The 13439-nt window shown below is 40.4% G+C and overlaps 1 protein-coding gene across 1 annotated transcript in view; it reads left to right on the forward strand.

Annotated features, from left to right (window-relative positions):
• The window catches only part of BMERB1 (bMERB domain containing 1), a 46797-nt gene extending 35835 nt beyond the window's left edge, over positions 1-10962 (forward strand). The window contains exons 3-6 of the mRNA XM_086853754.1: positions 2011-2084; positions 4893-5007; positions 6117-6199; positions 7570-10962. Coding sequence (XP_086709880.1) covers positions 2011-2084; positions 4893-5007; positions 6117-6199; positions 7570-7682 — 385 coding nt within the window. The 3' untranslated portion in view covers positions 7683-10962. The remainder of the gene's footprint in view (positions 1-2010; positions 2085-4892; positions 5008-6116; positions 6200-7569) is intronic.
• Positions 10963-13439: the final 2477 nt, after the last annotated feature.

Genomic DNA, 13439 nt, shown 5'->3' on the forward strand with positions numbered 1-13439 from the left:
CTCTCCATCTATCGAGAGATCCCTTTTGTAGAAACTCACTGTTCTCTTCACTAGTTGAGAGTGTGGCCTGATATAATTTGAATACAGCAGTTCAATATTGAACATTTCTTGCCAAGAAACTGTCATCCTTGTTAGGCATGGTCATCTTACTCAAATGTGTGAAGATGACACCCAAAGTGTGTGAGCACTGAATAGATAAGGAGCTGTGAGGCTTGCTCATATCCCAGCACATTTTGAATACCAGCTCTCCTGGGAGGACAGCGTTTAAGATTAATTGATAAAAGTAATTCCAGTACCATTTAGTGTGATGGATCTCAGGAGTAAAGCAGGCTTTGCTTGTGATGAGCCTGAATCATATAGGGAGCCTAAGTAAGAATATTCATCAGTAAAAGCATGTCTGCCTCCAAGCATCCTAAGCATGCAGAGCAAAGGACCATGCACTAGTCCTGAGGCAAACATGCTGCTCTTCCCAATAAAACCAAGTCTTACAAGACAGATGGGCAGTGAAAGAGCAGATCCCAGTGGAAGTGACAGGGGTGCACAAGGAAGGAAGAGGTCAGCAATAAGGATTATTAGGAGAGGTATTTCACGGTCGTATTTTGGGAGGATGTGTAAAAAGACAGCAGGAATAGCTGTCATAGCACAGTAAAAGTAGCAGAACAGGCAAGATGGAGTTAACCCAAGCAGCAAATAATAGAAGGATCAACATGTTTTCCTAACAAGAGCAAAACAGCTGAAGGACAGCTCCCTACAGAGACCTGTGCTCCTTGCAGAGGCGGCAAGGAGAATAAAAGCTCTCGGTTGTGATTAAAGTCTTGTTTGTGCCAGAAACACCTACTTTTTCCACTCCTCTCTTAATTCAATAATTTGGCTGCATTGTCCTCTGGGGGCTCACTCTCACATACACACACACATGAATCCCTCAGCCCTCCTCTCCTGAAACACCACGGTGACAGCCCCTGCTCTGATGGCACTTCAACTACCTTTGGGTGCTCAGGCAACAGCCAACCCAGCCCTCAGACACAGGAGTGTGAGAAACAGAGCTCAGAGATCCTTGGGCAAGGAGAGTGTTGGTGAGATCCAAACTGAGAATGTACAATTAATCACACAGGCTGGGTTTTGTGCTCTTCAGGGGGTGATTTCAAAACAGAAGCCCCAGATGCTGCCCTTGGAGCCAACACCTGAGCCTTGGCTGCCACTGTAGCTGAGACACTGAAATGAAACCTGTGCCAGGAAGCTAATGCTGAAGGCTGCTACCTTCCAGGGGAATGATTCAGCATGGCAGCTCTCAGGAGAAGCAGCAGTTTCAATGAGAACTGAAGGTGCAGTTTCTACTAATGTTATTTTATTTCTTTTAAGCGGTCTTCTATGTCTTAACATTAATGGACTTTCTGCACGTATCGAGGATTTGAAGCATTCAACATCAACCATGGAGGACATTCACCCAAGGCAAAAAACCTCAAAAGTAGATAAATGCCAAATTACGACAGTTTCCAGATCTCTGGGGTTAGAGCTGAATTATTAGTAAGGTCACAAACAAAGCTGGTAATAGAATATAAACCTTGCCCTGGCTGTACCAAATAAAGCACCACCCTCTGCTGCTCCTTCCCAGGCTCTCTGCTATTCTTGTTCTTTCCCTAGTGAAAACTCTTGCTGCAGTAAGTGAAATATGGCACACCTGTCTTTGCCCAGGACCATCATGGATACAGGTGCCCATTCTGGAATGTTCTCTGATGTTCAAGAAAGCAAAAGGCATCTGAAATTATCCACGGTGGCAGGTATGAACCTACACACAAATTAGAGCCAGGAAGACAAGTAATCTGGGGCTCAATGGGCATTTAGTATTAAAGACCTTTTGCTTTCTGTTAAGCTAGGTGAGCCAAGAGTGCCAGGATCCCCTTTCAGGCTGACAGACAAGGGCCAGGGTCATGTGTTCAGATGAGATCTGGCCAATCCCATCAACACAGAGTGGAGTTTGCATGTCTGATCATGCTTTTTCTGTTTCTGCAGGATGGATGACATCCAGCTGTGCAAAGACATTATGAACCTTAAGCAAGAGCTGCAGAGTTTGGTAGCAATCCCAGGTAATGGCTGTCTCCACCCAGTATTAGGATAATGCCTGTGTTCCTGACACCATCCCCACCTGTGCATCACCCACCCATGCCCCTACAATCAGAATCTCCTCCCCACAAGGTGGTGTTTCATACATATCTCTTTCCTCTAGTCCCTATTTTTAATTCCCATTTTCCTGCCCATCTCTAATCTCTGTGTCTCTAAATTTCTTTTCATGCTGTATTTCACTGCTCCCATGGCAGCAACCCTGCAAATATCACTCAAACAAGGAGCACATTCCTTATTTCTTGCACTGCCTTGGCAATCTCAAGGGAACCAAGTGGCACAGAGATTGTCAGGTAGAAAAAACAAGTGCTGAGATACCAGAGATAAAAGAGGGAGAGGAGAAGGATTTATAATCATCACTGTGAATGTGATTGATTTTTTTTCCTTGCTACAACAATCCATTATCACACCTGTAGTTAAATCTACCTTCTAGGATCAAGGAGAACAGGTTTCTACAAAAAGTAAGGCCCAAAACTATGGTTTGTGTTTTGCCATTCATTGTTTGAAGTAGGGACAGAGCTGTGGGCAGTTCTGCAGTCCCTGGCTCCAAACTCCAGCTCCCTTCAGTGGGGAATTTCACTTCACTACAGCTTTGCCATTTCAGATGATCCACAACAGCCCTACTCTGTTCAAGAAAAAAAATAGACATATCTTGCAAATCACTCAGCAACTGTAGCAGATCATTTACAGCACACATTGCTGCACAGCCTCCAGCACCCCACAGAAATAATTTGCTCCTGCTTAAGTCCAAGTTTTGACTATACTTTAGTTATCCTCATTTTTCCTGCTCACATTTTATTGTGTAACTTTGAAGGACAATTTTGTCCTCAGAAAGGGGAGAGAAGGTTACTTGTGACGTAGGAAAAAGGTCTACTCTGAAACCACCCACTCTTAGCTGTGTAAGAACTTGGCCACATTTTGTACCTAACAGAAATAGATTAATAATATTTCTTACTTCTTCTTTTCTTATACTTCTTAGTAGAGGTCACATTTTAAATTTTTAATAAGAACACTGTTGGTTCATTATTTGTTCAAATGGAAAGGATTACAAATGATTACAAATCCCAGAAAGTATCTGTGAATGATGCCCCTTGCCTCACTTTTCTGATCTGCAAGCTTTCCTGTTGAAACTTTTAGCTAACAGATAGGGTTAATTAGCTTTCATTCTTTTGGTGCTTCTGCTGTTTGGGGTTTTTTTTATCATTTAGAAATGATTTTCCAGTCTCAAGGCCTCGAGGAGAGACCCACAGCAGCTTCTCCTTAGCGCTTCCCAAATCTCAGCAAACTCAAGAATCCAGTAGGTGAAATTCCAGCAGCAGCATCTCCAGGCAGGATCACAAGAGTTTGGTCTTAACAAAGACAAAGCAGCTGCTGGCACTAAGTGCTGACACAGCATGTGCCTAACCTAGAAAAACACTTTCCAGAAATGGATTCATTCACAGGATCTCTACCATAATCTTCCTATAAGAATACAGATTTGTATAGAGAAGTGCTCTTTGGTTTCAGTAGACACAGTTTAGCCAATTTCAGTAGATATGGAACCAGTCTTTTAGTACACAGAATATGCAGTATTTTGCCACATATATTAATACTTTAGTACACAGTTTCCTGAAGGATATAATGGGAGAGCACATCTCAGTTTAGGAAAAGGATAGATTGAAAGGAAGTAGAAAGTAGCTTCTACCTCCAGAAGGGAGGAGAGTCCTTGCTCCTTAGCCATAAGAGACAAATTTCTAAACTTCTAAACTTAGCAACTTCTAAGCATTCTTTTTTTTTTTTTTAATCTCTACTAAAAGCAATTGTTTTCAAGTGTCTGATTAATTTAGCTACCTAAAGTGTCTTATAACTTAAATCAGCAGACATCACACAGCTCAGATGCATCAGACTGCAGGCAGCTCACTCTTCTTCCCCCAGCTCTCATTGTATTGAATTGTGCAGTTCTCTGAACACAGTTCTACTGCCCAAACCCCAAAAATCTCGATTTAATACAAAGTGTCTTTATAGCTGATCAAAATTTTTCAGTTTCTTGGAGAAATTCTTGAGCTTGGGTTTGCCTCTGCCTTTCTCATCTCTGCTGCACTTGCTAGGTTTGAAGAGTTCTGTCTTAAATACATTTGCTTTATAGCCTGAAATGACAGCCCTTTAATCCCTAACATTTATTTACAAACACTTTTAGTTTGTGACAGGCACATCTTTCATGCCACACAAATTGTTGTTTATAGACAACCTGGCCATTCCAGACTGGCCAATTAACAAAAACATATATTAATTACTCAGATTTTTAAACTTGCATTTATTTTTCCACGTTTTACAATTTATGCTATTTGTGGGGATTTGCAGATTTGTTAGTGTAGAAAAAAAGTGTTCTTTTTAACAGCCACAACTGTCTTGAAACACGGAGAAATAGTTCTTCTTGGTGTGATCCCCTTTCCTCTGAGGTCAAATGAACTTTGGATTTTAACAAAGCATCTTGAACTATTTTCTTGCCAAAGCTCTTAAAAAAATCCCAAGCAATGTCTTGCAGAGTAAATGAGTATTAAAAGCAGGCTTAGCAAACCCCACAGCGCCTTCAGACCATTAAGCTGATCAGAGTCAACAGCAGCAAGTGAAGAGAGGAGGCAGTGACCCGGCTTGCTGGGGTTTTGGTGACTCAGGTCTGGAAAACCATTGGCTTCAATCAGCAGTTGATTCTCAGACATCTGCAACGTCCTACACCACCCCCTCACACTCCCCAGAGCCCAAAGTCATACACTCTTTTCTCTGTTTCTGACCAGAAAAAGAAAAAACAAAGATGGAGAAGCAAAGAGAGGATGAACTGATTCAGAAGATTCATCGACTGGTACAAAAAAGAGATTTTCTTGTAGATGATGCAGAGGTGGAGAGATTACGGTAAGAGCCAAGAGCAACTGAACTTATTTAGTGACATTCCACAAGCCTAATAATAAAATAGATTAAGTGACAAAATTTAAATCAACATTAATGGGAGAGAATTGGTCCTTCAAAACAACTTACCAAGTTAAAAGCCTCATCCCTATTCCATAGAAAAAACATTAAAATTAGATTACTCTAATTCTGTGGCTCTTTATCCCATTAATGATTCAGTCATCTCATGAATAACAGTGATCTTTGGTCTCATTTTCCTACCAGAAACAGTCTGGGCATTGCCCATTTAGAAGAAAAGGATTTGTGCTGCTACCAGGGAATTCTCTTGGCATAAGAAGTAGACATGAAATGGAATTCTACAAGGGGCATGTTTGTAGACATCTAAAATCCTCCTTTTTTAATTATTCATGTTGTCAGGTAGATTAGTACTATTCCCATCTTGTTATAGCAAAACAGCCCAAACAACAAGAAAAACCCCCAAACCAACTAAAAAGCACTCAGCAGTACAGTCAGTACCACTCAGCAGTACAGAACTACCTAAGACATAAGCAGATTCTGAAGGGTTTCATCTCTGTAGCTTAGCCCAAAGTTGCCAAGAAAGTTGTGGTCTTCCTCAAAAGTTCACTTCCAGCACCCAAATCCAATCTTTTGTTTGAGATCCACACTCTACAAAGAGTCAGTTCTGCTCTTACTCCCCCCTCTTTCAGCAGTAAAGACTCAATCCATTTATCCAAAATGACAGTATCTCCTCCACCACATTTAAATTCTGAGTAAGTGAGGAGAGAATAAAGCAAAGCTTTTGCCAGAGTCCTGCAGCTGATCAAAGAGAGCTGGCCAAAGGCAGCAGCTGACAAGCAGCCTGAGCTAGAGCTGAGCCCAGAGCTTTCACTGAGCCCTGTGTGCAAATCGCAGAAGCCTCGGTAGCAGCTTTCATTTAGGCAAATATTTTGCTTTTTAATAAGCAGCAAAATTAAATGTTTCTAAAAATAGCAAAAAAAATGAGTTGTTTACTAGTGGCTTAATCCTGTCTGCTCTAGCTTTTACTGTCCCACAGTAAAAACAGAGACAGAGAAAACTGTCATTCCTCTAACATATATTTTCCTTTTTTCCACCAGGGAAAAAGAAGAAGACAGAGAGATGGCTGAGTTCCTTCGCACCAAGTTAAAACCCATAGACAAAGCAACACAGTCTCCTACCAGTGAGTTCCTAACCATTAAGAAAAAGACAGGAACAAAAGGAAAAACTCCAAAGAGAACTGATTAAAAGAGCATTTTCACAGGACAGCCTCTGGCAAAAGCTGGGTGAAGCTACACAGGGTGTCAGCAACTGCTGGCAACTTAGACTTCAGATACCAAATTACCCCTTAAAACTGAATTTTAGTCACCTGTGGCCACTTCAAAATTGCTCTGTACATTTTAAATATGCACAGTATATTTGTATACATAGTGCCACAAGCTGCTTTTCTAAGCAGTTAGATTTTTATTAATAATTTTCCCTGTTTCTACAAAAACAACTGAAAAAAACCTCTTCAGATCCATGCTTGAATATTTGAAACAAAGTTCACCTGTTTTACTGCAGTCAAGGTGGAAACTAGAGAAAAGACTGCAAACTTCCACTGGTGATCCAAATTTCTTACATACTACCATCAGAAGTAGGCTTTTGAATCACCCCAACCCAAATCACTTGTAGACAGAATGGCACACTTTTTGTGTGGATTGCATGACCCCTTGGAAGCTTTTAGCCACAGCTTTCAAGCAGAACAGTCACAGCCACAGCAGGAGCTCTAGAAGTTCACAGATTGATTTTGCCCTGTCTCAAGATGAGCTGTCAGGCAAAGAATCAAGTGAGAGCAGTGCCCTTCTTAGAAAGGGACTTTGGCCCACGAGCTGGAAGCTTGTGTCAAACATTTTGCTATTTTGCACAGACCAAGATCTTGCTCAAGAGTTGCCAGAGGGACTGGATGACTGTGGAGTTCAAGTACAAGGTTGAGAAGAGACATTTTAAGATGCACAACTAATTATTTATACCCCCTTAGGCACAGGGAGCATGACTCATCTTCCTTGTTAACTTTGTCATTGCTTTCAAATGCAGTGAGTGATAAAAAGATTCTTTTCACCCTGAAAAATGGAAACCTACCTTTATCTTGTTCTCTTAATTACAATATCCAAGCTGATGAGAAAATAAATTCTAGCAATACATTTGTTATTCAGCTCCTTTCATTGTTGGGAGTTAAACTGAAATGGCTTTGTGAAAGGACCCGTTATCTGACCCCATGGCTGTGAAAAGGGACACCTGCCTTAAACCAAATGCAAGTTTACCCTCCCTTTGAGATGTATGGATTTTTTTAGCTTCTCTTAACACCATTCCCTGAAGAGATAAGACTTTCTGGAGAAGTTTCAAACCACATATCAGCTCAGTCACCACCCAAATGTATTGTTCAAACCCAGTTGAAAAATTCAGGGTGGGTGGAGAGAGGGTGGGAAAGGTTTGCACCCTTTAAAGCAGAAGTAGGAAGAAACAGTTGGAGCAGCTCTTGGTTCTAATGGCACCCTGTTTTGAACATTGCAGGCAGCCCAGCAGAAAAGAAGGCAGAACCTCCTCCAAGCAAGCCCACCATTGCCAAGGCAGGGTTGGCAATTATTAAAGATTGTTGTGGGGCCACGCAGTGCAACATCATGTAGAGCCCTGGGCTTCCTGCCCTGCTTGTCTTTGCAATGTTTCCATTGAGTGGAACTGGATGGTGAGGGGAACCAACAGCATCCTGCTGAGGGAGGCGAGAGCAGCTGGCACAAGTGCAAGCTATGGACTGGACAATGGCAGGTTCTTCACTGTTGCATGGATCACTCTACACGCATGCCTAAAACAAAAGAAATCTATATAGTGGCTGTCCAGGGACCAGAAGAGATCAGCAGTAGAGTCATCAAAAACCACCCCCGTGATACAGGTGAATCAAAAGGGGCTCTATTTTATCCAGTATGGTGTAAAACAGCAATTTTAATAGGCTATACCTTTATAAGAATATGTTGTATGCTTTCCCCCCCTCTACAAAATTGCCAAATTATCCTATTTTGGCTACTTTTCAGAACAAAATCACAAGTAACAATGCTATATATAGCACAACTGATAGAGGAAGCAACTGTAGGGTAACAGATGTTGCATACAAAATACCAAGCTGGTGTGATGTTCAGCTACTTTGCTGTGGAGTTTCATTTCATATTCTTCCTAAAGAATGAGATCAGTGACAAGGATGCTGCAAGTAGCTACAGATCTTTATAGCCCACGTGATATCCGATTTACTCAAGTCAAATTAATACTGCTTGCACCAGGGGAAATAAATCCCTGGCAAAGCTTTAGCAAAGCACAGCTAGAGTAATCTGCAAATTGATGAAGCAGTCCAAGGTTGTGTCACTTCTGTTTTAGATCTCCACCTCCCATAAAGTAAGAGAAACATTCACCCAGGGTTTTGTTATTTTTCCAAGCTACGTGCAGTAGGAGATTACACATCACTGAGAGATTGCTGGGAGAAGAACAGAAGACAAAATTTAACTAATATTGATATCATGCTTAAAACAAGTATTAATTGTATATTTTGTGACCACAAGAAATAGAAACTATCCATAAAAAAGCATAGGAAGACACAAGACACCCAAGACAAATTGGCCACAAGACAAATATACAAATACAGATATAGGTATTTGTGGCAGGAAGATCACATTCTATATAAAATGGGTTTAAAATTAAGGGAAATACAGAAATACTTGTCTGTGTTTCACCATTGTGTTTCTGGTCTCTATGCAGATTAAGCCTTGTGGAATCTAATATCTTTACATTAGCTGTCAGTAGCTGGTTTGTCTGTGTGATGGTATTCCATATAAATGTACTGTGATAGGTGTAAATAGTAAAATAAACGTACATGGATCTAGTGTGACAATCTCAGGCTTAGAAATAACAAGAGATAGTAAAAAGTTCCTAAAATAACGTTTTGCAAAAGGAACTTCCATTTTGTGAAGCCAGCTAAGTGAAGTGTGTGCTTATATACCAAGGAACCACAGTATAGGAAAGGAGAAAAAATTAACAGCAGTTACTCCAAAAGGATAAACAGTTATTTTTTTAGAGAGGAAAACTATCTTATTAAAGTTGATGGCAATAGACACCATCTAAAGTAACTCAGACTGTTCTTATACAAATAAAACCTAATCCTTAGCACTGACTGATTTGATGAAAAACACTTGCATTTCCAGAACAATTTCAGTATTGCAGACTTACCTGAGACAAAGAACCAACACCACTAAGTACCTTAAATTTTAAGGATCAAAGAGGAAAGAACACAAAAGGTTTCCACTAAGACATGAAGCACTTTAATTACTTTGACCAAAGATGTAGGAAAGAGAACAAAGACTGACTCTCATGTACATGTTATTGCATCCTTGCTGAGACCTACACCACCACATAAAGCTCTGTAGCTGTTAAAATCTGTACCTGGTGTGGGCTGGACTCTGCATGGCACCTGTGCACATTAACACAGTTATGGGGAAAACTGCTTTTAGGGGAGAGGATACACACTGAAGTGAAAGAAACACCCACTGGCTTCTGTAAAATTCTACAGCCACTTGCTGGTACCCAGTTAAGACATCAGGAATTGTCAGTATCTTAAGAGGTTCAGTGTCATTAATAAAGGCAAATGGAAATGAAAGTAAAAGCTGTAGTGAAGCACCAAACTTTAAAGCTTACGAGGATCAGCTGTGAATGCCACTAATGAAGGGTCCAGAAGGACTTTACACATGGTTTTTAAGGCCTGAGGTGACTTCTGCACATCAGTGTTTTACCCAGGCTGTGCTGATGTTTGGGGTGATCCCTACAGGCTACATGAGTCACTTGGGAATAAAGCACAGTGAGTACAATGTAGGTTTCCATGAAAAAATTTCAGCATCAAGAAACAGGGTTAGACATTCCTGGGAAGCAACACTCATGCCCAGGCTACAGAGCCATCTCCTTTAATTAAAACCAAGAAGAAACACAGCAAGTAGGAATGTGCAATATTCTTACAGCTAAGCACTGGCAGCCTATGTCCCCAAGGGACTTGAACTCCAGCAGTGTAAATGAGAGTGAACTTCATTTTCAGAAGTTCTAGCCTGGCTCAGCTGGAAGGTTTTCTGTATGACAGTTTTTGTTTTTAATTAGCAAATGCTTAATTTCTGTGTTTATTTGGGTGGGTTTGAACAGCTTGCCTGCAGTGCACAAGTGGTTCCTTCAGAAGTGGGTCAGTGATGCTGCTTAGCAATAAAGTCCTGGATTTTTTAGACTGTAAGGTCAGATTCTCAACTGTGTTCAACACTGTTTTAGTGTTGCCTATCTAGAACACAGCAGAGCCCTTATGGCTGGTGTCAAAGCTAATGGCTGCAATTAAATTAAATTTAATTCCTTCCAAAGTGTAAAAATCTTGACCCTTATTTTTAAAAAACAGACTAAATCACTAAATATCCTAAGAACCACCAGGGGCTTTGCAACTTCCATGATCCTGTGAGCATTACATACATAAATATAATAAATATAAGATCAGCAGAGTATCAGACAAGTATCTTTAGGTGATTATATGGAGTAACCGGTGTCATTTCAGAGTTGATTTTCAGGTATCAGTCACTGTCAGCAGAGAGGGTCATTGATTGAAGCACCCAATATCTCTTCTGGAAATCCTGGCTATTTATCACTTCAGAAAGAAGGCAAGGCTTTGGGAAAGGAAGATTGTGTGGAAGAATGGGTAAGGTGGATTTGACACACTCTGGGTAAACATGACTGTGTTCAGGAAAGGATCTTGGTCTACTGAGAAAAACAAAAGTGCTGAAGTGCTGTTTGTACAAATCACCAATTCCACCAGCAAATGGTTCTCTTGTACCTTCCCCTAGGCCTACTGAATCTCTTCCAAGTTAACCATATTTCCAAATAAACTAAGCTGCTGTGTTATACTGAGCCTTTGTTTCTTCCTGTTACTGAACAGGAAAAATTGGTTGTGGAGTGGAATAGGATGCACTTCCTGTGCTGCTACACTTCTCAAAAAGAATAAGGTTACTATTGTGCATGACAGGAGTCATGCTTAGGGGTAAGTTAGAGATGCTACTGAAATAAAGGATTTTCCTCACTGCACAAAGAAAACCCACCAAAAAAGCCAGTCTCATTATGTCCCTAGATGACTTTGGAGCCTCACTACAGCCCAGAGCCTGCCCAGATTAGAGATAGTTCCCAGCCCTACACTGAGAATATAAGGGTCCCAAACACATCTGAATATCAAAAGAATTGCCAAGCCAAAAGGGCTGTGATATTTTTGAAATGAGCAAAACATCCTCCTCCACCTCAGCATAAATGTTACCATTGTTACCAAAGTGCATCTTGTTTCACGTGATCCCACCCATCCTATCAACTGCCAAGCAAGCAGGCTGCTTTCAAACAGGATCATAGCAAAAATTTACCAAAGTCCAAAACTTCCTCTCCCTTCCACATGCACACAACACTTCACATGGGATGCTGAGAATACCTCAGCAGCTGAGCCTGGATCCTGACAGCCGCAGCATCAACTTGATCTCAGAGACGAGTAGGGAGGTGACTCCCAGGAGACCTCCTCTCACATTTGTTTGCCTTCTTTACAGCCTTGGTTTCTTAATGAGAGACAGTTTTCTGCAACAACGCTTCATGGGAGACTGAAAGAATTGTGGTAATACAGCAAGAGACATTTAAACTGATGCCTAAAAAGTAAATCTCATCAGTTACAGAGATCAGTGGATTTTAACAGGCTTGGTCACAAAACCAGAGATGACTACAGCTAGTATCACGTTTTGTACAGCCAATTGCCTCATCCCATCCACACCAACAGAAGAGTTTGTTGTTTTTCTCCTTCATGACACAGATCAGCTCCTCTGGCAGGATGCAATTCTTCACTTTTGAATTCAATAACTGAAAGACTGACTGATACTTGAGCCATGGCATGACATATAATAGTGCTTTGACAGCCGTGTCAAAAAATGCTCAAATAAGATCCTGAAGTGGCATTTCAGAAATTTCTTGTAAAATAGCATTCTCTGTTTAGTTCAATCTGCTTTCTCTAGCATACATATAGCACTGCAAGCCATTTTAATAATCACTTCAATCGATTTTTTGTCTTTACCCACCTAAGTAATACTAAACAAAAATAGTCACACAGGAACACAGCATTAAAAGTAACACTTGCTAGAAAAATGCTATTAATAAGAATTAAACCATAGCTCACCCTGCAACTGATCAGTCTGTCCTGTTACATTATGGCAAGCAAAACAAGCCATATTAAAATTTTAGAAAAAAGTGAAAGCTATTTCCATCACAACTTTTTTACTAACTTAAAACAGATGGTTTAACATAAAATGAGAATGAAAGAAGTGGGAATGTTTGCAGCATAAAATCAAAGCAATATTTAAAATCAAACTCATCTTTTGAAAGTAATCACATACCAGGTGCTATGAGGGATTTTACTCATTCATTTACTTAAAAATATTCACAACAGTGGTGATTAGAGGGTTTGTGGTGCTGCCGTAGGAAGCTTTTATAAAGCACCTGTTCCTCCTTTCAAAGAGGAATATTCATTATTTTCAAGAGGGATATTCATTACACTGTTTATGAAGTTGCCTGCTAAGTTTTTTAGGTAGTTACTTCAAAATTGTTTTACTGAACAAGTACTTTGTAAGGTCAAATGATTGCTTATCTGCAGCAGGCCTGACATTTACTCCAGCAGACACCACTGAACAGCTGAGTGACAGTATGTCACAAAACAAAACAAAAACCCAAACAAACTTCCCCCCAAAAAAGAGGAAGTCAGGAGCAGCTGATCCAGGTCTTGGCTTTTGTCCATGAAGCTGCAAGATGACAAAACAGTTCCATTTAGTTTTTTTTATTTTGTTAAGATTCTGAATTTCAAAACACTCCAGTGAACGAAATCTGCCATATCTGTAGTTCCTGAATAATTACCATCTTCAAGATGGAAAAAGCTATTTAACCCAAAAGTGACTTGTTAACTTTATTAATGTTCACATGACCTTATTTGCAAAGATTTTAACATCTCAAAGGGAGACACACTGAGGAGGAACACCTGACATCTACCTGCTGAATTTACAGCCCCTTCTCCATCTTTTCTCTTTAGGCTGGTAAAGAGCACAGCTTTTCAAAACAAACCCTACACATGATGTTGCATGAAGAGCAGTAAGAGACACTGACTGCATCTGCCATCAGCTCAATTGCAAAAATTGGGAAAAGCTACAATCTCCAGAATTTATGATGTTTCTTTAGGCTTCACTAAATCCCAGCTCTCTGTTCTGTCTCAGTAATTGAATTTAACATGACACAGCAACTTAAGCATTCTAGGGCAGGTTGGTTTGTTTGGGTTTTTTTCCCCACAGGTCTTGAAACAAGGACAAGAG

The sequence above is a fragment of the Cyanistes caeruleus genome, chromosome 17, assembly GCF_971803275.1.
Source record: "Cyanistes caeruleus chromosome 17, bCyaCae1.hap1.1, whole genome shotgun sequence".
Classification (NCBI taxonomy): domain Eukaryota; kingdom Metazoa; phylum Chordata; class Aves; order Passeriformes; family Paridae; genus Cyanistes; species Cyanistes caeruleus.